We start from the raw sequence: 20,891 nt of genomic DNA, 5'->3' as shown, positions 1-20,891 counted from the left end.
ACCAGTTTTCTACCTGCACTGCTAATACATCCTTTTCCTCTATGTGACTCAGTGGTTCCAAGATATCTTCTGATATAAAAGATATATCAGATATATCTTTTACTGATATAAAAACAATATTAAAGTGTATATTTAAATTTTTTAAATTATCCTTCATATTACTATTACTCATTTTTGCATATTCCTATGTTGGAAATCCCTTGTTGATATAAATCAACGTCACAATTCAGTGTTATTCCACCTCTCCTGAACTACAATCTCGTTTAATTTTAGACAACGAATACCTTTCCTTGTTTAAAAAATGTACTTGTACCTTAGTATATTCATAAATCTCAGCCGACCAAGTTTCACAGGTCATAACAAATTTGTGTTAAGATTTCAAATTTCCTTTATTATTATTTTGTGTGTTATCATATAGACAGATGGAAATAAGAGATCACAGCATTGTGTTCACCCACTTTCCCAGGCATTCTCTATTGAAAAATACTGGGTACTTCATTACTGTTCTATGTCAGGGGACAGCAAACTATGGTCTGCTACCTGTGCTTGTACAGCCCACAACCTAAGATATGTGTTTACATTTTTAAATGATTGGGGGTAAAATCAAAAGGAGAATAAAATTTCAAGGCAAGTGAAGAATTTATATGAAATTCAAATTTCAGCAACGCTCACTCATTTAGTATAGTCTAACGCTATTTTCATACTACAAAGACAGAATTGAGTATGGGCAACAAAGCCAAAAATACGTCCTATTTGGTTCCTTACAGGAAAGGTTTGCCAAACCCTGTTCTATGACATAGTACATGCCCTTCATAATTTTATAGTTTTACCTAGACATTCTCCCCCCTTTCCTTCCATATTGAGCGTAAAGTCATCTTAATAATCTATTAGTCTCCAGGCCACCACATTCTTCATACTCCTCAGAAATGCACTTCCTCCTGGAAATTTGCTTAATATTACCACACCCCTGGCCACCTACAAACAGAAAGCCAGAATGAAGTGCTAGCCAACACCTTAAAAGTTACAAATCATAACCAGAACCAAACCTCACCACGCTCCCTATAAAGTAAGGATAAAGAGGCTGACCGCCCAATTTGTGGCTTTCAAACTACCCTACCTTAGAATGAGGCAGTCCGTGAACTAGAAAGAGTACTGCTGCTAAAATTCCCAATGGTCAAATAACAATGAGGGAAAAAAAGTTAATAAATGTAATTTTATCAAGTTTAATCCTCTTCAAATCACTGCTACTGAAAAAAAGTGAACAAAAAGCAAAGAACAGTGAAGAAAAAGCAGACCAGCTGTATTTAGCATGCCTGACCCTAAATCTTTATACCTCCCACATGAGCTATTTTCTGCAAATAAATAGTTCCTGGCTCCCAGGATGAGAGGTTAAATACTGCACAGTGTTTGTAAACAGCATCACAACTTACACAGGCACAAGTTGGGCCATTGGGCCATTTCACCTCGAAGGGTACACCAAAATCTGTTCATTTCTTTTGGTTAGCATTCTGTATGCCTAGTGTTGGCAGACAGAAGGCGGGGCAAGTTGCGTTTTCTACCAGCAGTGTCTACTCTTAGCACTAACTCCTGCCCAGCCGCAGCACACCTTTCCCCAGCCCCAACTTCTCCCCAGCCCCATCACCCCTTTACCCAGCATCCACTCCTCCCCAGCTCCATCAACTCAACTCAGCACCTCCTCCCAGTCTCATCACACCTCTGTCCGCCGACTCTTCCCCAGCCTCATCATCTCGCCCTCGTCCTCCAAAGTCACAAGGCTGCGAAGCTTCCAGCAACAGGAGAGGAAAGTAAGGAGGCTATAACGCAGGAGTCCGGAGTCGCCGCAAAACCACCATCTGCTCTTGCGGAGAAACTCAAGCCAAAGCCACAAAACTGGAAAAAGACGGGATTGGCTCGCACCCAGAACGGGTGCTCACTGCGCGCTCGCTGCGGTCGGGCACCGAGAGAGGAGCTGAGGACACAAAGGTGAGCAGCAGAGTCACAATACCAGCTCTTTCGGGGCTACCACTCCATCGGAGGAGGTAGATCATTTCCGTAAAGCTCGCCTAGCAAGGACAAGGTGACCAAGCATCCGAAGCCCACGGCAGGGAAAATTGAGCTAATCCTTTAATGTTAAAAGGCTTAAACTCAACTTGTCGGAAGTGACGTGCCAGCTGAGACCCGCAGGTCTACCACGTAATTGGCCGCCGACTCGGTGAGCCACCTTCTCCCGGGACTGGCCTGGAGAGAGGAGCAGTGTAGCTCAATGTCCGCAACCCGCCCTTGCCCCGCCCCCGGCGGCTCCCAGCCCCAACCGGGACCAGCCCGAGCCGGGTCAGAGCCCGGGCCCACACCCTGGGCGGGACGGGCCCGCCTGCCCCGGCGCCTGTAGGCGCCCTGTGGGCAATGGGCTTCAGCGCTCCGCCACGCGCATGCGCGGCCCTCTTTCTCCAGAGGATTCCTCGGGTCACCTGGACGACTGCATTTCAGCCACCTGCCCCTCCGGGTCTCTTCTCGCCCTCCACTCCTCCTGCTGGTTCTCCCCTCCTGCTCCCCGCCTTCTCCTTGTTCCGGAGGCGCCGCTAGGCCCTCCCGCGGTCGCCCGCCAACACCCGGGCTTCCACTGACACGAGCCTCCCGGCGCGGCTTCCGCTTCCGGCGAGTATTGTGTGTCGCGCTGCGGGGCGGGGGCGGGGGGAGGAGGAAGGAGGGAGGCAGCGCTCCGGCGGCTCTGCGCCCCGCACTCCCGGACCCGAAGCCGGGAAGGTAGGTGCTGTCCCGCCGCCGCGCTGGGGCCTTGGGGCCTGCCCCCGCTGACCGGCTCCGCACGCCGCGTCCTAGCGCCCCGCGACTGCGTCACCGGCCCCCCGCACGTAACCACAGCTGCCTCCGCCCGCCTCGGGCCCGGGCGGACGTTTTGCCGCCCCGGCGACGTCAGCGCGTCCGGCGTTGCTTGGCTACCCCGCCGTTCCCCCGTCCCGCTGCCGCTAGCCTCCCCGCGCCGTCACCGCGGCTCTCGGCTGCGTCATAGCGGCGGGCATCCCACCTTCACGTCACACCTCCTCCTCACCTGGACACGTATCCCTCCCTCCCTGCCAACAACGACGTTTCCTCTCCCCCGACTCCAGTCCCCCTGCGCCAGATCTGGCGGAGAAGATGGAGACGGGGGTGGGACCAAGTTGTGGACCACGCTCAGGAAAGGGTCGCAAGGTGGGACCCCCGACAGTGGTAGAAACAAAATGAGGACGGCTTTGAAGTTTGCCCTTCTACTGAGACACGAGGAATAGAGGGGAAAAAATGACCAACCCAGAGACACCGAAGGCTTAACTAGTGCTGTAGCTCCAAGTCCTCTCCCCATACCTCCCTAACCTTTCCCCATTTCTCTTCCACACTACTTCTTTGCTAGTCTAGATCCATTCTGCTCCCTAACTCTGCATACAGTTCAACTCACCCCAGGTGAGGAGACCACCTAATTTCTAGAAGATTAGGGAAAGGGAAGGGTTACTCGTCAAAGTTGGATTCCCAGAGGTAGAGAAAAATCATCTGACTGAACTTCTCTCCTGGTTGAGGGAGGAAATTCAGGTCCGAATAAGCTCTCAGTTCCTACTCCAAATTAAACACTTTTCACGTGTGCCGTCAACATATACAGGAATAATCATTGTTAACCCAACTCATTACATGGCCACTTCTCTCTCAACACATAGACTTACTAAATTTCCTTCTGTTGGATCCCTTAGGGAGGGGGGTTAAGGGGATGGAGAAATCAACTATTTCATGGATAAAAGTGGTGATGTTTTAAGGATGGAATAGAGGACCAGCCTTCTGCTTTATAAATCTTTTAGATGCATTTCCAATTCTTTTGAGGCTTCATTAGAAGTTTTTGCCTCTTCTAAGTAAAGATTGCCTCTTTACTTTTCTCTCTCTTAATTCCAAACCACTCCAGAACCTATTAGTTGGAGGTACAGTACATCCAAGGAATTAGTTATTGATAACTATTTCAGTGACTCCAGTCACTGCTGAATACTTAAAATAGACTTGTCAGCTCTCTCTTCAAAAAATTATTGCCCTGGGCTCAGTAATAGACTCTTTAGTTGCCATGAATTTATCACTTTTCAGCAGTTCCAGATGTCCAAATTCACACAAATAGAAATGAGTTGTTGTATGAATAATTTCATTCCAAGAAAAGGGCACACTTTCTCTAGGCTAGCCTGATAAAAGGAAGAATAATTTCAAACTTTCTGAAAAGAAGAGGTTGTCACCCTTGCCTAACTCATTCTATTTATTACCCTTTGAAAGACTGAGAGAACAGCGGCAGAGAATCAAGCTTAGGCTCCAATGGGCTATTGTAGTAAAACTCTTCTGAAATATTAGACTTTAAAATATACTCAATTTAAGAAATCTTAATTAATGCTTTGGCACTCTTCGCTTTCCCATACTCTTTTCTCATCTATTAGAAGATGTCACACTAGGAATACATTGGTCTGAAACTATTGGTTCTAAGATACAAGTGGAATGAACCTGGATCAGGAGAAGTACTCAGAGTTGAAGGAAGCCTCTGTTTCTAGCAAGAGAAAGCAGTGGTAAAAGACAAGAGATTGAGGGTTGTGTGTCATTTTGCTGAAGAGAAAAAAAAAATTGATGGCTGGGAGTCACAAGTTTTGGAAATGGAGAAACAAAAGAGGTTGATGTAGTGGAAGAGAAGATGTAAAATACTATGATGGGGCTAAATCTGGAGTTAGGATTTAACTTGGGGGTAACTGTCAGGCCAGGGATGCAAAAAAAACTAAACCTCCAACTAACATTTTTTTTTTCTCTTCTCCCATCCTAACCTCAAGTTAAATAATGGCAGAGACAAGCCTGTTAGAGGCCGGGGCCTCTGCAGCCTCCACAGCTGCAGCTCTGGAGAACTTACAGGTGGAGGCAAGTTGCTCTGTGTGCCTGGAGTATCTGAAGGAGCCTGTCATCATTGAGTGTGGGCACAACTTCTGCAAAGCTTGCATCACTCGCTGGTGGGAGGACCTAGAGAGGGACTTCCCTTGTCCTGTATGTCGAAAGACGTCCCGCTACCGCAGTCTCCGACCTAATCGACAGCTGGGCAGCATGGTGGAAATTGCCAAGCAGCTCCAGGCCGTCAAGCGGAAGATCCGAGATGAGAGCCTCTGCCCCCAGCACCATGAAGCCCTCAGCCTCTTCTGCTATGAGGACCAGGAGGCTGTGTGTTTGATATGTGCAATTTCCCACACCCACCGGGCCCACACTGTCGTGCCACTGGACGATGCCACACAGGAGTACAAGGTAGGGAACCAGACACATGATGCCAATGCAGGGCAAGAGGGAGGAGCACAGAGGATGGGAGACTCCCTGGGTAGAGGATTGTAAGTTCCTGAGGGCAAGACAGTATCTGATCCTCAATCTGTAGTCCCCTCAGAGCTACGTACATGGGGGCACACAATATGTCTGATCAGTTATCCTCAGGCATGAAGAAGAGCAGTAAGGAGTACCCCGAAAAATTCTGTCTGACTTTTGTAACACATTTGAGTATGTGTGGTCTTGGAATGTATCGTATTTTTCATAAATGAATGAAACCATGTGGAGAAGATCAAACTTAAGAACTGAAAAATGGTCTGGTTTCTTCATTCTGTCCCCCTGCTCAGCACACCCCTTGTTTACCCACTGATATTGGGAACAGGTAACATCACTTTAGAATGACCCCCACCAGGCTAAGCTGAGCCAGTCTGTTTGCATCTTCCCCCAATAAAGGATAATATGGCATCTGGTTTAACTTACTGCTGGGACACAGGGTAAATGTTTGAGTAATAGGAATTAGAGATTTTAATGTCTTAGCACTTTATCAAGTACTTTGCCTAATTAATAAATGTTAATAATGTTAATAAAATCTTGGAAATAAGACTTTATGGTAGTTTTCAGAATAAGTAATCAAGATTTTATTATATTTGCAAGTGGTTATAATTGGATAGGAAAACAAGTTTAAAGAAGGATATCAGGGTACAGGAGGTCACTTTGACAGTAACAAGCAGTTCCTTGAGTTAGGAAACTAATAGGGCTGGGGAAGGACAGAGAGTTGGTGACAGTGGAACAGTGAGATTCAGTGAAAGGAAGGTTTGGTGAGCAAGGAAGGTGATGGAGACAGGCAGGTGGCAGGAGAAAGGACCTGTAGGAAGCTGACACCTCAAATGACAGGCCAGGAAGGGAGTTGGATCAAGAGACAGATGGATAGGAAGCAAACAAATGGTTTAAAACAAGTGGGTTAGCCTTTGAACGTAGGATGTACTAGCCAACCCCAAATGCCATTCTCCCACTTCTCACCCCTCAGGAAAAACTGCAGAAGTGCCTGGAGCCCCTGGAGCGGAAGCTGCAGGAGATCACCCGCTGCAAGTCCTCTGAGGAGAAGAAGCCTGGGGAACTCAAGGTAAAGGCAGGCAATCCCATTTGGGCTGCTCTTCAGGCAATTAACTGAACATTAACCACACATTATTTAATCTACCAGTTCTGATTTATTAGGAAAATGCTGTTCTCTCAAAAACAATGATATTTTATTAGGCTTGACTGATTAAACATTGTACTTAAATTGTCATGGATTAAGAATTGAGGAGAAGGATGTAAGAGGTGAAGGAAAGAACATCTTATATCTGGCGAGTTGAGGGAGTTCATGCCCCTTGGCCTCCTTTTCTTTGTAAAGCAGGGAAGGAGGCTCTCTGCTGAGAGATCCTTAGAGGGATTGAGGAAAGGAGAATGTGGAAGGTGCACTGGGGAGGAAGGATGAAGGAGCTGCCCAACAGCGCCCAGAAGAACCTCCCAGCGACATTAGGACCACATTCTCTTAATTCAAGTAAGCTCAAGTATGCTGGATGATAATGGTTCCTGGAATGTTCTTACCCTCCTCATCCTCTACCTATGGGATCCTGTCCATCCTAAGATGAAAACCACTTCCTATGTAGCTTTTCCTGACCCTTTAGAAATTAGCTTTCTTAATTTTCATACAGTTTTACATCTCTTCCATAGCATTACCATATTTGTAGCATGGTAATGCTATGGAAGAGATGTGAAACTACCAAATTTGTAGTTTGGTATCTGCCTTATTTCTTCTGTTGGACAGTGAAACATGTATTAATTATAGTGGTAATAATACCTAGTATTTATTGAATCCTGTGCATTAATTCCTTAGGTGTCCATGACATTCCAAACTTAGAAGATTTTATTAGGTCTTAGGGTTCTGCCCAGTTTTTTTTTGTTTTTTGGTTTGTTTTTTTTTTGCGGTATGCGGGCCTCTCACTGCTGTGGCCTCTCCCGTTGCGGAGCACAGTCTCCGGATGTGCAGGCTCGGCGGCCATGGCTCACGGGCCCAGCCGCTCTGTGGCATGTGGGATCTTCCCGGACCAGGACATGAACCTGTGTCCCCTGCATCGGCAGGCAGACTCTCAACCACTGCACCACCAGGGAAGCCCTGTCCAGTTTTAAGTTCTAAGAGTTCAGGCTATACTTGGCCCAAGTGGGACATAGAGGAGGTACAAGACAAGGAGAAGGGAGGCCAGGAAGTCATATTTGACAAGAGTGAACTTAGATACCCTGTAAGGTAAGTATTGTTATCCCCAGTTTACACAGTTTACACAGAACTTGGATAAGTGTCTAGTCCAAGATCATATAGCCAGTATGTGCAAAATCAGAGATACTAATTCTGCAGAAATCAGTAAATATTTACTAAGCTTCCAGTATAGGCCAAACCCTGTCTTTGACACTGGAGAACAATGATGAGCAAAAGTACAGTCCCTGCCCTCCTTGAGCTTACAGTCAAGTAGAGAAAATATAAATGACATGGCACAAAAAGCACAGTTGCATATTCCTAAGAAGACAGCAGAGAAACTTGATTGCATTAAAGACTTCCAGAAGAAATAATGAGTTTTTGGAGTTGAGATTTAGGGATCACCAGAAATTAAACACAGGTTTGAAATCAGTAGAAACACTAATTTTTTTTTTTTTTAACAATGACATTTCAACAGGAAGCAAGTATTATTACCTTAGTCCTTTATACATTTTAACACACAAACATTTGAATTTTTTTTAAATTTGAACTAATTTTGATTGCAAAGGTGAACGTTAAAAAAAAAAGTTATTTGTCCTTTTGGAGGGCTCCTGAAGAACTTAAAATATGTGAAAATGAAGCTTATTCCCAGTCATTAGCTTTCTTCTTCCTGTTGATCACCTTCTTAAAGGTAAAGGATGGAGAGGGGAATAAAAATTTTAAAAACCTGCTAAATGGGGCTTCCCTGGTGGCGCAGTGGTTGAGAGTCCTCCTGCCGATGCAGGGGACATGGGTTCGTGCCCTGGTCCGGGAAGATCCCACATGCTGCGGAGCGGCTGGGCCCGTGAGCCATGGTCACTGGGCCTGCGCGTCCGGAGCCTGTGCTCTGCAGCGGGAGAGGCCACAACAGTGAGAGGCCCGCGTACCGCAAAAAAAAAAAAAAAAAGAAAAACCTGCTCAGTGCTTGAACAGAACTGTGGTGTGTTTTTTTTTTAAATGTATATTATCATTTTAATGGTCTCGGAAACTGTCACCAACCACCAGCATTCCTTCAGTGACCTTTTGAACTCTCTCCCTCATCCCCACCTCCAGACCCAATGCCCCTTTTAGAAATAAATAATTTGTAATTAATCATGCTGAAATGAAAATTATGGATAAAATGATCTATCCACATAATTTTTAAAAGAGACTATCATGCCCAAATATAGTATAATATAATACAACATAAAAGTAATTTATAATAAAATCTGGTATGTAAACATTTAGGCATGACTACCCCGAAAGACACTACAGTGTAGTTTTATCCTTGCACCTATGTCAACAATGCAACAAATACAAATTCAGACTGACGGAATTGTGTAGTAATGTTGACTCAAATGCCACTAGCAGTTTAGCTATTGGTGCCATAATTTTTCAAAATGATAAATAACTTACAGTAAAATTGTAAGAAAAACAAAATACAGTCTTAATGAGTTTTTAGCCATTCCCGAAAAATTCAGGTATATTAAAACCATATAAGAATTACTCTGTGTTTGTATATAAAGTGGCATTCAAGTCCAGGACTCCATTTTTTTAATATCCAGCAGAACATTAGAAAATGGTGCAGTTCATCTTACTGGGTTGTCTTCACATATTGGAGGAGTGTTAGCATCCTTCCCAGGAGCTCCCCCAATCAAACAAAAATGCCCCCTGTTTCCAAAACATCCCTAGAAGGAGGTAACACCCTGATTAAGAACCACTGCCCTACAAAATAGCGGGGGAGAAAAAGAGAAGGGATTATGAGATTATACGAGAGCCCTTTGCTTTCTTTTTACCACAGTTACGAACCTAAATTCTACCCATACATCACCCCTAAACACACAGACACACAGGAAAAAAGGCTGAGTTTTACTTAATGGTAAATGTTGTGAGAATATATTTTGTTCCAATATGCTCCTGAGGAGGCAGCAGTGAAATGGGAAGCAGAAAGCAGCTCTAGAACTGGAGCTAGTCAGCCTCTGCTGGGAACTAGCTTGAAATCCAGAAACACAAGGCTTGTAAGGCCCACCTGGCTTTGCAGCCCCACTCTCTATTCACCCTCAACCCTGCCTTCCAGGCCCTATCCACTTCCTTCTTCCAGAGTCCCAGTCTCTGCTTCTAACTTTGCTTTCCTCTTGGCTGATTCCTCCCCATCAGACATGTGATGCTTAGGGAATCCTTTGGGGAGGTCACTTCTTGTTGCAGTTGAGGTGCAAAAGGGAGGATATGCCTGCTGATAACTCTCAGAATGCGTTATGGCTGGAGTCTGAGTCATATATTATCCAGTTTCAGAAATGTTAGAGGTTTAACTGAAAGAAAGCATGTTTCAAATTTCAAGCAAATAATTTACTCACAAACTTCTATAACCTGTTTCTGGGGTGTAAACTGTCAGTCTCTGAAGTGACTTGGAACTGTTGAACAGGTTCAGCCTTGAAATCTACATTTATATTTTGTAACAACCCATTACTAAAATCTTGTTGATTCTGATATTTTTCCAGTTGCTTCTCTGGTTTTTATCAAGTAAATGTCTTGCAGTGTACAAATGATAACAATCTCAGACTTTCCAGTACTTTCCTTTTCTTGACAGATTGCATTAACTAGAACTTTAGAGTAGGCGATAGCAGAGGTATCTCTGATTTCTGTAATAATACATGTCATATTATTGGGTTCTTATGTCTTGAATATTTTTACTAAAACATAGAAGTGTAGCTTTTTTAGAAGCTAATTTAATAAAGAAGATAAATTTTTTAACATTGGTTTATTTTTTTATCTCCCCAATGGTCTTCATCCCATCATCAGTAGGGGTGACAATGAGGATGGAGCCATTCTTTTCTTTTCTTTTTTTAAAATTTTTATTGGAGTATAGTGTAGAATATTTTGTTCATTTCTACTGTACAGCAAAGTGAATCAGCTATATGTGTGTGTATATATATATATATATATATATCCCCTCTTTTTTGGATTTCCTTCCCATTTAGGTCACTACAGAGCACTGAGTAGAATTCCCTGTGCTATACAGTAGGTTCTTATTAGTTAGGGATGGAGCCATTCTTTACAAAGGGAAATTCCAGTGGAGAGAAGCATGAGTGTCCTGTTAAGCTCTTTCCAATGACACTGGAAGTCTGTGTGAATTCATACACATGGTGGGTGGGGAAAGGCACTTTGTGCTCCACTGGCCCTGTTAAACATAATACCCACCCTCTGTTCTCAGAGACTAGTGGAGAGTCGTCGACAGCAGATCTTAAAGGAATTTGAAGAGCTTCATCGGCGGCTGGATGAAGAGCAGCAGGTGTTACTTTCACGACTAGAGGAGGAGGAACAGGACATTCTACAGCGCCTCCGAGAAAATGCTGCTCACCTTGGAGACAAGCGCCGGGACCTGGCCCACTTGGCTGCTGAGGTGGAGGGCAAGTGCTTACAGTCGGGCTTCGAGATGCTTAAGGTTCGACATTTGCCCCTGCATAGCCCCTCAGGCCAAGCACAGTCTAGCTTTGCACAGGCCATTCTGTCAGCCTGCAATGCTCATTCCTCCGCTCTGCCTCTCTAAATCCAGTTCTTTCTTCCAGACAGGCTCAAAGGATCTTTCTCTACAGAAAGCCTTCTCTGATTTCTCCCATCCCCTTCTGATCATTTCGGTGTTCTTATGTCTTGTCAACAATTATGTGCTTAACTTGTACCAAAGAAAAAATTCACTCTTTTGAGAGGAGGGCAGTCTAGTCTGAATAGTGAAAAAACTATGCATTAAAAATTGTGTAAATGCAGTAACCGTTACTTTTAAGTCCTGGAACTTGATTTACCTAGTGCACAGAAAGAATAGAAGCATAGTTTGAAGGACACTTGAAATAATGTATAAGTAATATATTGCTTTTGATATGTAAATGGTGCCTCTAAAATGTTTGAAATCTGTTTTCTTAAGCAAATGAATGGTGTTAGCAAGGCTGTAGGAAACAAATTTCTTATCTTAGAGATCACATTACCAGCATTTGAATCAGTGAGGCTTCGTTGTACATTTATCTGCATGTTATATATTGCTTGGTATTTACTCTCGTGTCCTTTCATGTATGTGTGTTCTGCCTTCCACATTAAACTGGGAAATCCTTGGGGGGCAGAGATTTGTCTTCTTTGTCTTCTGGACCCCAAGTATTCACAAATCAGGATTGGCACACAGTTATTAATATTTATTAACCAATACTAGACAAGGGATACCAAACCACAACGGGAGAGTGTGATTCGTTCCTATGCCAGCCGTCTGGAACTATCTGTACTGATCCTCAGGGAGACAGGTGTGTGGTTGGTACTTGGGGGACAGAGTAAAGAGCAGACACAATCCCTGTCCCTGGCATTGAGTCCCAGTGTTCTTGAGGAACAAAGACAAGCACGCAAGAAACTATTTGGAAGTGATATCAGTTACCAAGCTTCATGATAACTGAGAGTTGAAAGTGGGGGTTAGGTTGGGAGAGATGTACTCAGATCCCTCTGGAGCTCGTCCCCTTGCACTGTGACCCATAGTTTGCCTTATGCCTATTTAATAGATCTAGAACTTTTGGGAGGAGGGAAACCTTTTGCCTTTAGGACCCTTGACTACCAGGACCAATATTGCTCTCTTTTCTCCTTCCTCTAGGATGTCAAAAGTACCCTGGAAAAGTAAGTGATTCTTGTATCTCTTTGAGTGAGTTAGGTCTTGGCTTAAAGAGTAGGGCTACAATAAGGAGTTGGGGGAATAAGGATGGGAAAGTCATGCAGTGTCTGGGTAGAAAAAGGGAGAAGGTTTATTGCATCCATGAAGCCAGTTAGAGAGCAAATCACTGGGAGTACTAGTCCCTTACCTTTTCCCCTCTGAGCATCAGGACTTCCTAGATACAAAGATAATGAAATAGAACCAGATTCTACCTGGGCCTATGGGTGGAATTGTGTCCAAACAAGATGGAAGGAGGAACTGGTTGGGGGCGGGGTGGAGGTGGTTATCTATTTGCATGAAATATAACAGTACCTCCAGAAAGTTCTAAGACTGATTATTAAGATAAGGGTTTGTCTAGGGGACCATATGGCTTTCCATAGATAGGCAAAAGAAAGCAATAAGCAAGAACTTGTCTTGAGGGAGGAGAAAGTGTGAGGATGGAGAATTTTAGTTTCTCCCTAGAGATGACAGCATCTGAATACTCACTAAGCTGGAGCTTCCCCTGACCCTGCCCTTTCTTCCCCTATCTTCCCATCCCTCCTAGATGTGAGAAGGTGAAGACCATGGAGGTGACTTCAGTATCCATAGAGCTGGAAAAGAACTTCAGCAATTTCCCCCGACAGTACTTTGCACTAAGGAAAATCCTTAAACAGCTAATTGGTGAGTTGTTCCCAAAAGGAAACTAGCAGAGGGAATCGACAGAAGAAAGTCTTTAGGTCCTACTTTATCTGGACTTCACTTATCCCCTCTGTCACTTTTCATGTCCATATTCACACCCACTCCTTTACCTGGTTTTCAATCTCACTCTGAGTCACAGAACTCAAAGTGAGAAGCCTCAGGTGTCATCTACTCTTAGTCCCATACTTTTCTAAATAGGGACCCAGAGAGGTTAAATAATTTGCTGAAACTCGTCCCCTCTTGAGAGTGAAAGGGAGTCTTATTAATACTTATTTGGAAAATAGTCATAAGCCAGACTGTCCAGGGAAACAGACACATGGTCACTGTATCGCTAGACTATAATGCTATCTGGCTCTGTACCCTTCTTAACATTTTTATTTTTTCTTACCATTGGACTGTGCCTTGTGCTTCTCCACACAGTGAGATGGATGATGATGTCAGGGGGCATGGAGGGAGAACCAGGCAGGAGCCTAAACCACCAGCCCTTGCAGAGTCAAGAGATCATTACCTGTTTATTTTAGGGCCAGGATGAGAAACGAAGCCATTGTTTCCTCCCCTCCCCTCCCTTAGGTGACACCGAGGATTGAGAAAGTTAAGCAAACCACGGGGTTCTGGGGGCTTTCAGGGAGCAGGCTCTGCAAAGGCAGGCTGGAAGAGTGAGGCAGGGGCGTTTAGCTATTCCCGTCCTCATCTAGCTCCCCACTCTGGCTTCTCCCGCCAGCGGATGTGACCCTGGACCCTGAGACTGCTCATCCTAACCTAGTCCTGTCGGAAGATCGTAAGAGCGTCAAGTTCGTGGAGACAAGACTCCGGGATCTCCCTGATACACCACAGCGTTTCACCTTCTACCCTTGTGTCCTGGCTACTGAGGGTTTCACCTCAGGTCGACACTACTGGGAGGTGGAGGTGGGCGACAAGACCCACTGGGCAGTGGGTGTGTGCCGGGACTCTGTGAGCCGAAAGGGCGAACTGACCCCACTCCCTGAGACTGGCTACTGGCGGGTGCGGCTGTGGAATGGGGACAAGTATGCAGCCACTACCACACCTTTTACCCCTTTGCACATCAAGGTGAAACCCAAGCGGGTAGGCATATTCCTAGACTATGAGGCCGGTACACTGTCTTTTTACAACGTCACAGACCGCTCTCATATCTACACCTTCACTGATACTTTTACTGAGAAACTTTGGCCCCTCTTCTACCCAGGCATCCGGGCTGGTCGGAAGAATGCTGCACCGCTTACCATCAGGCCCCCAACAGATTGGGAGTGACAGGTAGGGACGTGGGAATAATCAGGGTGAGGCAGGGTCAAGAGCTACGGGCCTTCCTTCCTGTGACCTGCTGGAACGTCTTCGTGTCTGCCTGGTTCCAGTCCTGAACCATCTGGGAGAACACCTTGGTTTCTAGAATGGTTTATGGGGAGGAGTAGTTAGGACTGGGCTGGGACGAGAGCACTGCAGTGTCTCCCTCCTCACTGTTAGGGTGGAGAGCTGGTTCCCGGGGGGTAGTCTCCTCTGAAGTCCATCAGGTTTTCTATTGCACAAGGATGGGTTGGAAGGAAGGAGAGGCTTTTCCAGAAACAGCAAGTCTGTGGGAGGGTCTGACTTGCTCAAACCAGAGGAGGAAACAGAACCCCCTGTACATCCTTTTAGGGGGTTCTTTGACCCAAAACAGTCTTGTTTTTTTAGGAAGATCACAGGGGTCTTGGTACCTCTAAATTGAAATAAAGATGAATGACAGTTGCTCTCGTGGGTGTAGATGTTGAGGAGTTATTTTCAGGGCAGAGATTGGGCATCAAGAAGGTTAGAAAGAAGGTCAGGAAAGGGAGCTAAATGAACAGATTCCTAAAGACTAATGAAGGGGAGAAGGGTTTCTTTGGTTGCCATTATGAGTAGGATTGGCCAGAGGTAGGAATGTGGGGAGGAGGGGGTAGGAAGAAAGAGAACCCAGGTCCCTGCCTTAGCCTTCAGCAGAGATGGCTCATCGCCCACCTCCTTGTAGTTGCTCATCGCCAAGAGCTGTTACCTTGCTCATCTGGAGAGGCAAGATGCAAGAGATCCTGCAAGACACATCCACCCTTTCACTGCTTTCCCAAGGGAACTTGGAAAGGAGAGAGTCAGGTATTAGAGGAAAGAGAAAAGTATTCCTATCCAAAGCCCTGGCCTTAAAGAATGCTACTAAGTAGCTACTCCCAAGTTGTCAGCCTTGTTACCTGGCTAAGGTGTCCAAGCCAGACAGGGAAAAAGAAAACGGAGTCTTCCTCACCCTGGGGACAGGGTAGAAGAGGGTGGTATGTATAGGGAAGGGCCAGATAGGCAATTTCCTTTGGCCTGTGTGCATCTGGCCTGGAACTAGTGTTCACAAGAGCCGGATTTTGTTTGTTGCCATCCTTCACCTTTTGCCATTTCTCATATCAGAGAATGTAAATCATTTTAATGTTAGGCCAAAATAAACAACCTGTAGGGTACGTATGTTGTCAAAAAAGGTAAAGCAATGCATGCCAAACCAAACTAAAATGACTGGATTATCTGCTACTTGGGTAATCAGGGGTTCACAGAAGATTAGGACAAGAAACTGCAGTTTATTGAGGGCATTTCAGCTCCTCCTACCACCTCAACAGGACTTTGTCCAGACTCTCCTCTTACCTTTGTGCCTTGACTGTGGTTCTTTGTGGCAAGATGCTTTGGTTGGTAAAACATAATATGGAACAAAGGATCCACTGAAGTGATCTATGTGTCCTGTGTTAATTTGATGATAATCTCTGTTGATATATAAGAAATGGGTGTTAAAAATGCATGTTCCTTGGAATTCCCTGGCGGTCCAGTGGTCAGGACTCCACGCTCTCACTGTCAGGGGCCCAGGTTTGATCCCTGGTCGGGGAACTAACATCCCACAAGCTGCACGGCGTGACCAAAAAAAAAAAAAATTGCATTCCTGGGGCTCACCTTCAGTGATTGATCAAGGTCTGGAGTGGGCCTGGCCATCTACCTTTTAAACACTCCTCATTTGAGCCTGGAGACACTTGTGAAACTAATCTGAGAGGAAATTTCAGCCATTTCCTTCAAACTGGAGGCCTGGTTCCCTGTCCAGCCTGATGGGGGGCGAGGAGGAGGGGGTCTGAGAGAGGAGAGAACCCTCATTCTCTCCTGACTTATTCTGCCCTCTCCCCATCTCAGGATTTATTCATGTTCTATCCCTCTACTAAACCTCAGGAATGAGTGGTTATTAACTATGAAGCAGAAGTAATCACAGGATGTCAAACAGAGCAGAGGAGAGGCAGAGGTCTAAGGGAGGGAAGTGAGGAAAGCGTGTGAAACACTACAGGGGATATTTTTTCGGGGGCAGGGGATGCTGTTGACAGGTTTCCTCCAGTACCTAAGACCAGGAGTTAGTGAGGATCACCTACTTACTGTGTGTCCAGCACTGCATTTTGGTAAGTGGAAAAGATTGGGAGTAAGCTGTGCTTTCTAAGAGCCAGGAGCCCTCTTCCCTCCCTCCACTGCCCTCAAGATCCTTTCCAATTTCACTGTCACTGGCACTAGTGGTATTTTTGAATGTATCAACTGCTCCTTCAGTCTGTAGGTCTTCCAGGCGTCTGCCTTTGGCTTCAGGAGCATAGGGCAGGAGGTCTAGCTGGGTATATATTGCACATAACCATCTCCCCAACCTATCTGCATAAAGAGACCAGTCTTCTGTCCTGAAGATGTTTAGCAGTTTAAGATTCTCTGCTGCTCCACTAACCTCTCCAGTCTCTACCTAATATAATCATGGGCTTGAGGAAGACTAAAAGGAAGCCAAAACTCATAAAGGAACCCCAAACTCATAAAGGAACCCCTGGCTTGGATTGCAGGGGATGGTGTGGGTTTGCAAATAGATGGGTCTGTGAGGCCGCAGGGTGTCGCCAGAGTAAGGACGGCACAGTAGTGCGCACGGCCCCAGGAACTACAGTTCCCAGGAGGCCTTGCGCGGACGCCCGGGAGCGGGGCTACCCCAGGGTGGGGCCTGTGGACTGCGGCTTGTGGGGAGCTAGCGCGGCTCGGATGGCCGGGCAGGTGAAGGACCGCGAGGCCTTCCAGAGGCTCAGCTTCCTGTACCAGGTGAGTCCGTGTTGCGGCGCACGCACAGGGAGGCGGCCCAGTGCGGAGGGCCCCCACTGACGGCTCCTTCCCTCAGGCTGCCCACTGCGTCCTCGCGCAGGACCCCGAGAACCAGGCACTGGCGAGGTTTTATTGCCACACGGAGAGGACCATAGCGAAGCGGCTCGTATTGCGGCGGTGAGAGGGGTGCGGAGTCCGGCGACTGGCTGGACGGGGGAAGGAGGGGAGAGGGAGAGCGGGCGCCCAGACCACCACCCACCTCCGCCCCCAGGGACCCTTCGGTGAAGAGGACCCTCTGTCGTGGCTGCTCTTCCCTCCTCATCCCGGGCCTGACCTGCACCCAGCGCCAGAGACGTGAGTGCTCCCTCCTGCCGAGGTGGGATGTTTGAGGAACACCTGTGGGCTGGGGGAGGGCACGGGCAATGATCCGTTCCTCGATGTAGATGGGTGCCAGGTGTGGGATTTGGAGGCGTCGGCTTTCTCCAGCTCTGAGTTAACAACTTAACTCCACTTGGACAAACTAGGTCTGTTCAGTAGAGAAATTATGTCGCCATGAGAAGCAGCCTCGCCCCTGCATGATAATAGATGTTATTCGACGTCATGGAGGACATGATTCCCATATTCATTCATTCAACAATTATTTTTCTGAGATGTGTCAAGTTATTGCTCTAGAGTCATTATTCTCATTGAAATTATAGTCTGATGGGACAGACTAAGACAGAAACAATTAGAATAGCGTAGAAAAATGCTTTAATTAGGGAAGTAGAATACTAAGTTACTTAAACCAGTGATGGTGAGGTTCATTATAAGGGAAGGGAGTGGGAGATGGAAATCCTAGGCATTTGTGAGGCCTCAGACAAGAGAGCTTGTGGTGCTGTCAAGGAACTGAGAGCCCAGGAGGCTGGCTTTGAGGTGGGCAAGGGCAAGACAGGAGGCCGGAGAGGGAAACAGGGCAGATCTTGAAGAGTCTTGTTAAGGAGTTTGGACTTTATCTTAAAGGGTACCAAGAGGGACTTCCCTGGTGGTCTAGTGGTTAAGACTCCACGCTCCCAATGCAGGGGGCCCAGGTTCAATCCCTAGTCAGGGAGCTAGATCCCGCATGCAGCAACGAAGATCCCGCACGACCCACACGCGGCAGCAGAGATCTCACGTGCTGCCACTAAGACCCGGCACAACCAAATAAATAAATAAAGGGTACCAAAAAAATGACAGACTTTATGCAGAGACCTGACACCATCAAATCAAGGTGGGGAGGGAGTAGAATCCCTACCGGAAAACGGTGGAGGCAAAACTGGGTGCAGGAGACCTTTTCTTCTCCTAAACCTGGGCACTCTCTTTTCCCCACATGCACCCCAGGCTGCAAGGCTCAGCGCTGGACTGTACAGACCTGCCTGACATGCCAGCGCAGCCAACGGTTCCTCAACGATCCTAGGCATCTGCTCTGGGGAGACCGGCCTGAGGCCCAGCTGGGGAGCCAGGCAGGTGAGAGGTGGTTGAGAAAATGGGGGTACCCCAGGGGGGTAGGGACAGTGGGTAACATAGAGCTGCGGAGGACACATGGGTGGGTTCTGGGTTGGTGTGAAAGGTGCCACAGTCTTAAAAAACTAATTCTGCTCATCTACTCAGATCCCAAACCACCACAACCCCTGCCAAACACAGCCCACCGCATTCCAGCCCACCTTCCTGAGGAGAAAGTGCAGCCTCAGAGTTCCAATCGCCAGTGATGGATTCACCCCGTCTTCCAAATAAATATTAATTCTCTTTAACTTTGCATGATTCTGTTCTGTATTTCAGCTCTTAACTCCATTTTCCTCTGTTTCTGTCTGTATTTCTCTGTCACCAGCTATCCTCTTCTTTGTCCTTTTAGTCCTTTGTCGTTATCATCCTCATACTCCCACCATTCAGGGAGATCCCAATTACCACTTGGCCCCATGAAGCAGCTCCCATTTCCAGGACCCTGCCTCCAGTGCCCCTCCACCCCTGCTTCCTCAGTGCAGTGCCACAATTGGAACGCAGGCTCCGGGGTTGTCTGCAAGGCCCTGATCCTTCTTAAGGCAGTCCATTTTTAGGTAGCCTTGACTGTTGACTAAAGGGCTGGACAGACAGACTGCTAATGCCACTGATGCTGTTTTTTTGTTTTTGTTTTTTTTTTGTGGTACGCGGGCCTCTCACCATTGTGGCCTCTCCCATTGTGGAGCACAGGCTCCGGACGCGCAGGCCCAGCGGCCCAGCCGCTCTGCGGCATGTGGGATCTTCCCAGACCGGGGCACGAACCCGCATCCCCTGCATCGGCAGGCGGACTGTCAACCACTGCGCCACCAGGGAAGCCCCACTGATGCTGTTTTTAAAGGAGGGAAAAAAAGTTTGGGTGGGGTTGGTGGAGGGAGGGTTTAGATTCTCCAGGCCCACTTCCTTTTGGGTCTTTTCCCAATCTCTGTGTTTTCTTCTATAAAATTCTAATAAGAGAAGTTGTACAGCCTGAACTAATAAAGTCAAAGGTACTAACAAACGGACACTGTCAAATATTACACAAGTAAGTTCTGTAGGTAAACCTTCAAGGTTTTCTTGAGAATCAGTAAACAACAAAAATTGTTTTATTTGATATCCCTGGACAATTTACTCGAAGTCAGAATTTCAGACTGACCTCTTTGCTAGGTGCCAGCTAATCAGTTTACCCCAAAAGTAGACAAACAAAATTCACTATTCCCAGAATGCAGTTTCCTCTCTTCCCTTTCTCTTGTAAATCCCGGTTGCACTTATTCATTGCTGCATAAAAATCACTGCATAACGTTGTAGCTTAAAACAACAATGATGTGTTATTTCCCCTGATTCTGTGGGCTAGACTGATTGAGGGCCTGTCTGGGTGGGTCTTCTGTTCCGTATGGCATCAGCTGGAATCACTCAGCTGCATTTAGCTGGAGGCTGGTACCTGATCTGGAAGACTCAAGAAGCTTCATTTGCATGTATGCACCTCATTGCTTCTCCATGTGGCCTTGCTCTGTAACTGGCCTTGACGTCCTCACAGCATGGCTGTCTCTGGGTGGTTGGACTTCCTTACAAAGCTTCTGGCTTCCACAGAGAGTATTCCAAGAAGAAAAGCTCCACAGTGCAAGTGCTTATCAAGCCTCTGTCCTCGTCACGCTTGCTAATGTCACCTTGACCAGAGTAAGTCATGTGGCCAAGCCCACGTTCAGTGTGGAAGGGGCTACACTGGGGCGTGGATACTTGGAGGTTCATTGGTTCCTTGAGGACCACCAGTGTAGCAGTCTACCACATCCTTGTTTTGCCTTTGTCCCTGACTCATTCTCTTCACTGATTCCTTCACATGCCAGTACACTGTTTGCATGGAAAATAATTATCAGTGTGCAAGTGACTAAATGTTTCTAAGTTATTCTTTGATGTTTATTTCTGGAGATATTACTCAACGGGTCAACTGTAGCAGCCAACACAAACATGTAGCCTGAAGGTGCACCCCATGCAGGCCTGGACTCTTTGTGTCCTCAGCTCACCTTCCTTGGTTCCCTCCTTGAGTGTCATTTCTGAGCTGGTTGGTTCTTATGCACTAAATCTGATTCTTGGCCAAGTTGTTTTGAGTGTGTTTATGATTGCACATGACTGAACATGTCCACAGTGGGATAGCACTGGGGTTCCTCTAACTAGAGATCATAGCCCTCTTCCTCCTCCTCCCAAAACTCTGTCCTTTTTCATGTTTACTTATTATGATAGAATAGTTGTCAGTATGTACAAAAATGGATTTCCTATTAACAAAGAGGAAATCAAAGCCCTATTATTCAATAGTCAGTTTTCTTTAATGTTTCTAAACAATTCAGTAATTCAAAATCTGTGCTCTTTTAGGACCTGTTAGATACAATTAAATAGAGGAGA

The 20,891-nt window shown here is 46.3% G+C and overlaps 2 protein-coding genes across 4 annotated transcripts; both read left to right on the top strand.

Moving 5' to 3' along the window:
- Positions 1 to 4,839: 4,839 nt before the first annotated feature.
- TRIM39 (tripartite motif containing 39) lies at positions 4,840 to 14,180 on the top strand. The gene is made up of 6 exons (XM_007449217.1): positions 4,840 to 5,292; positions 6,332 to 6,427; positions 10,767 to 10,997; positions 12,177 to 12,199; positions 12,778 to 12,893; positions 13,633 to 14,180. Exons 1-6 carry the CDS (start codon positions 4,840 to 4,842, stop codon positions 14,178 to 14,180), a joined length of 1,467 nt encoding a protein of 488 aa, XP_007449279.1.
- A 2,702-nt stretch (positions 14,181 to 16,882) lies between these two features.
- Positions 16,883 to 18,780, top strand: RPP21 (ribonuclease P subunit p21). 3 transcript variants are annotated; one of them, XM_007449215.1, is made up of 5 exons: positions 16,883 to 17,006; positions 17,083 to 17,183; positions 17,278 to 17,360; positions 18,363 to 18,488; positions 18,633 to 18,769. In XM_007449215.1, the coding sequence occupies exons 1-5, from the start codon at positions 16,950 to 16,952 to the stop codon at positions 18,728 to 18,730; spliced, it is 465 nt and encodes a 154-aa protein (XP_007449277.1). In that variant the 5' UTR covers positions 16,883 to 16,949; the 3' UTR covers positions 18,731 to 18,769. The 3 variants fall into 3 exon arrangements, with proteins under 3 accessions (XP_007449277.1, XP_007449278.1, XP_007449276.1); XM_007449216.1 differs by having other exon boundaries at positions 16,910 to 17,006; positions 18,363 to 18,495; positions 18,633 to 18,780; XM_007449214.1 differs by having other exon boundaries at positions 16,910 to 17,006; positions 17,254 to 17,360; positions 18,633 to 18,780.
- Positions 18,781 to 20,891: the final 2,111 nt, after the last annotated feature.

Source organism: Lipotes vexillifer, unplaced genomic scaffold (genome assembly GCF_000442215.2).
Source record: "Lipotes vexillifer unplaced genomic scaffold, Lipotes_vexillifer_v1.1 scaffold657, whole genome shotgun sequence".
In the NCBI taxonomy this organism is placed as follows: Eukaryota; Metazoa; Chordata; class Mammalia; order Artiodactyla; family Lipotidae; genus Lipotes; species Lipotes vexillifer.
The sequence above is the reverse complement of the archived record's forward strand: the minus strand, read 5'-3'. Positions and strand labels throughout refer to the sequence as shown.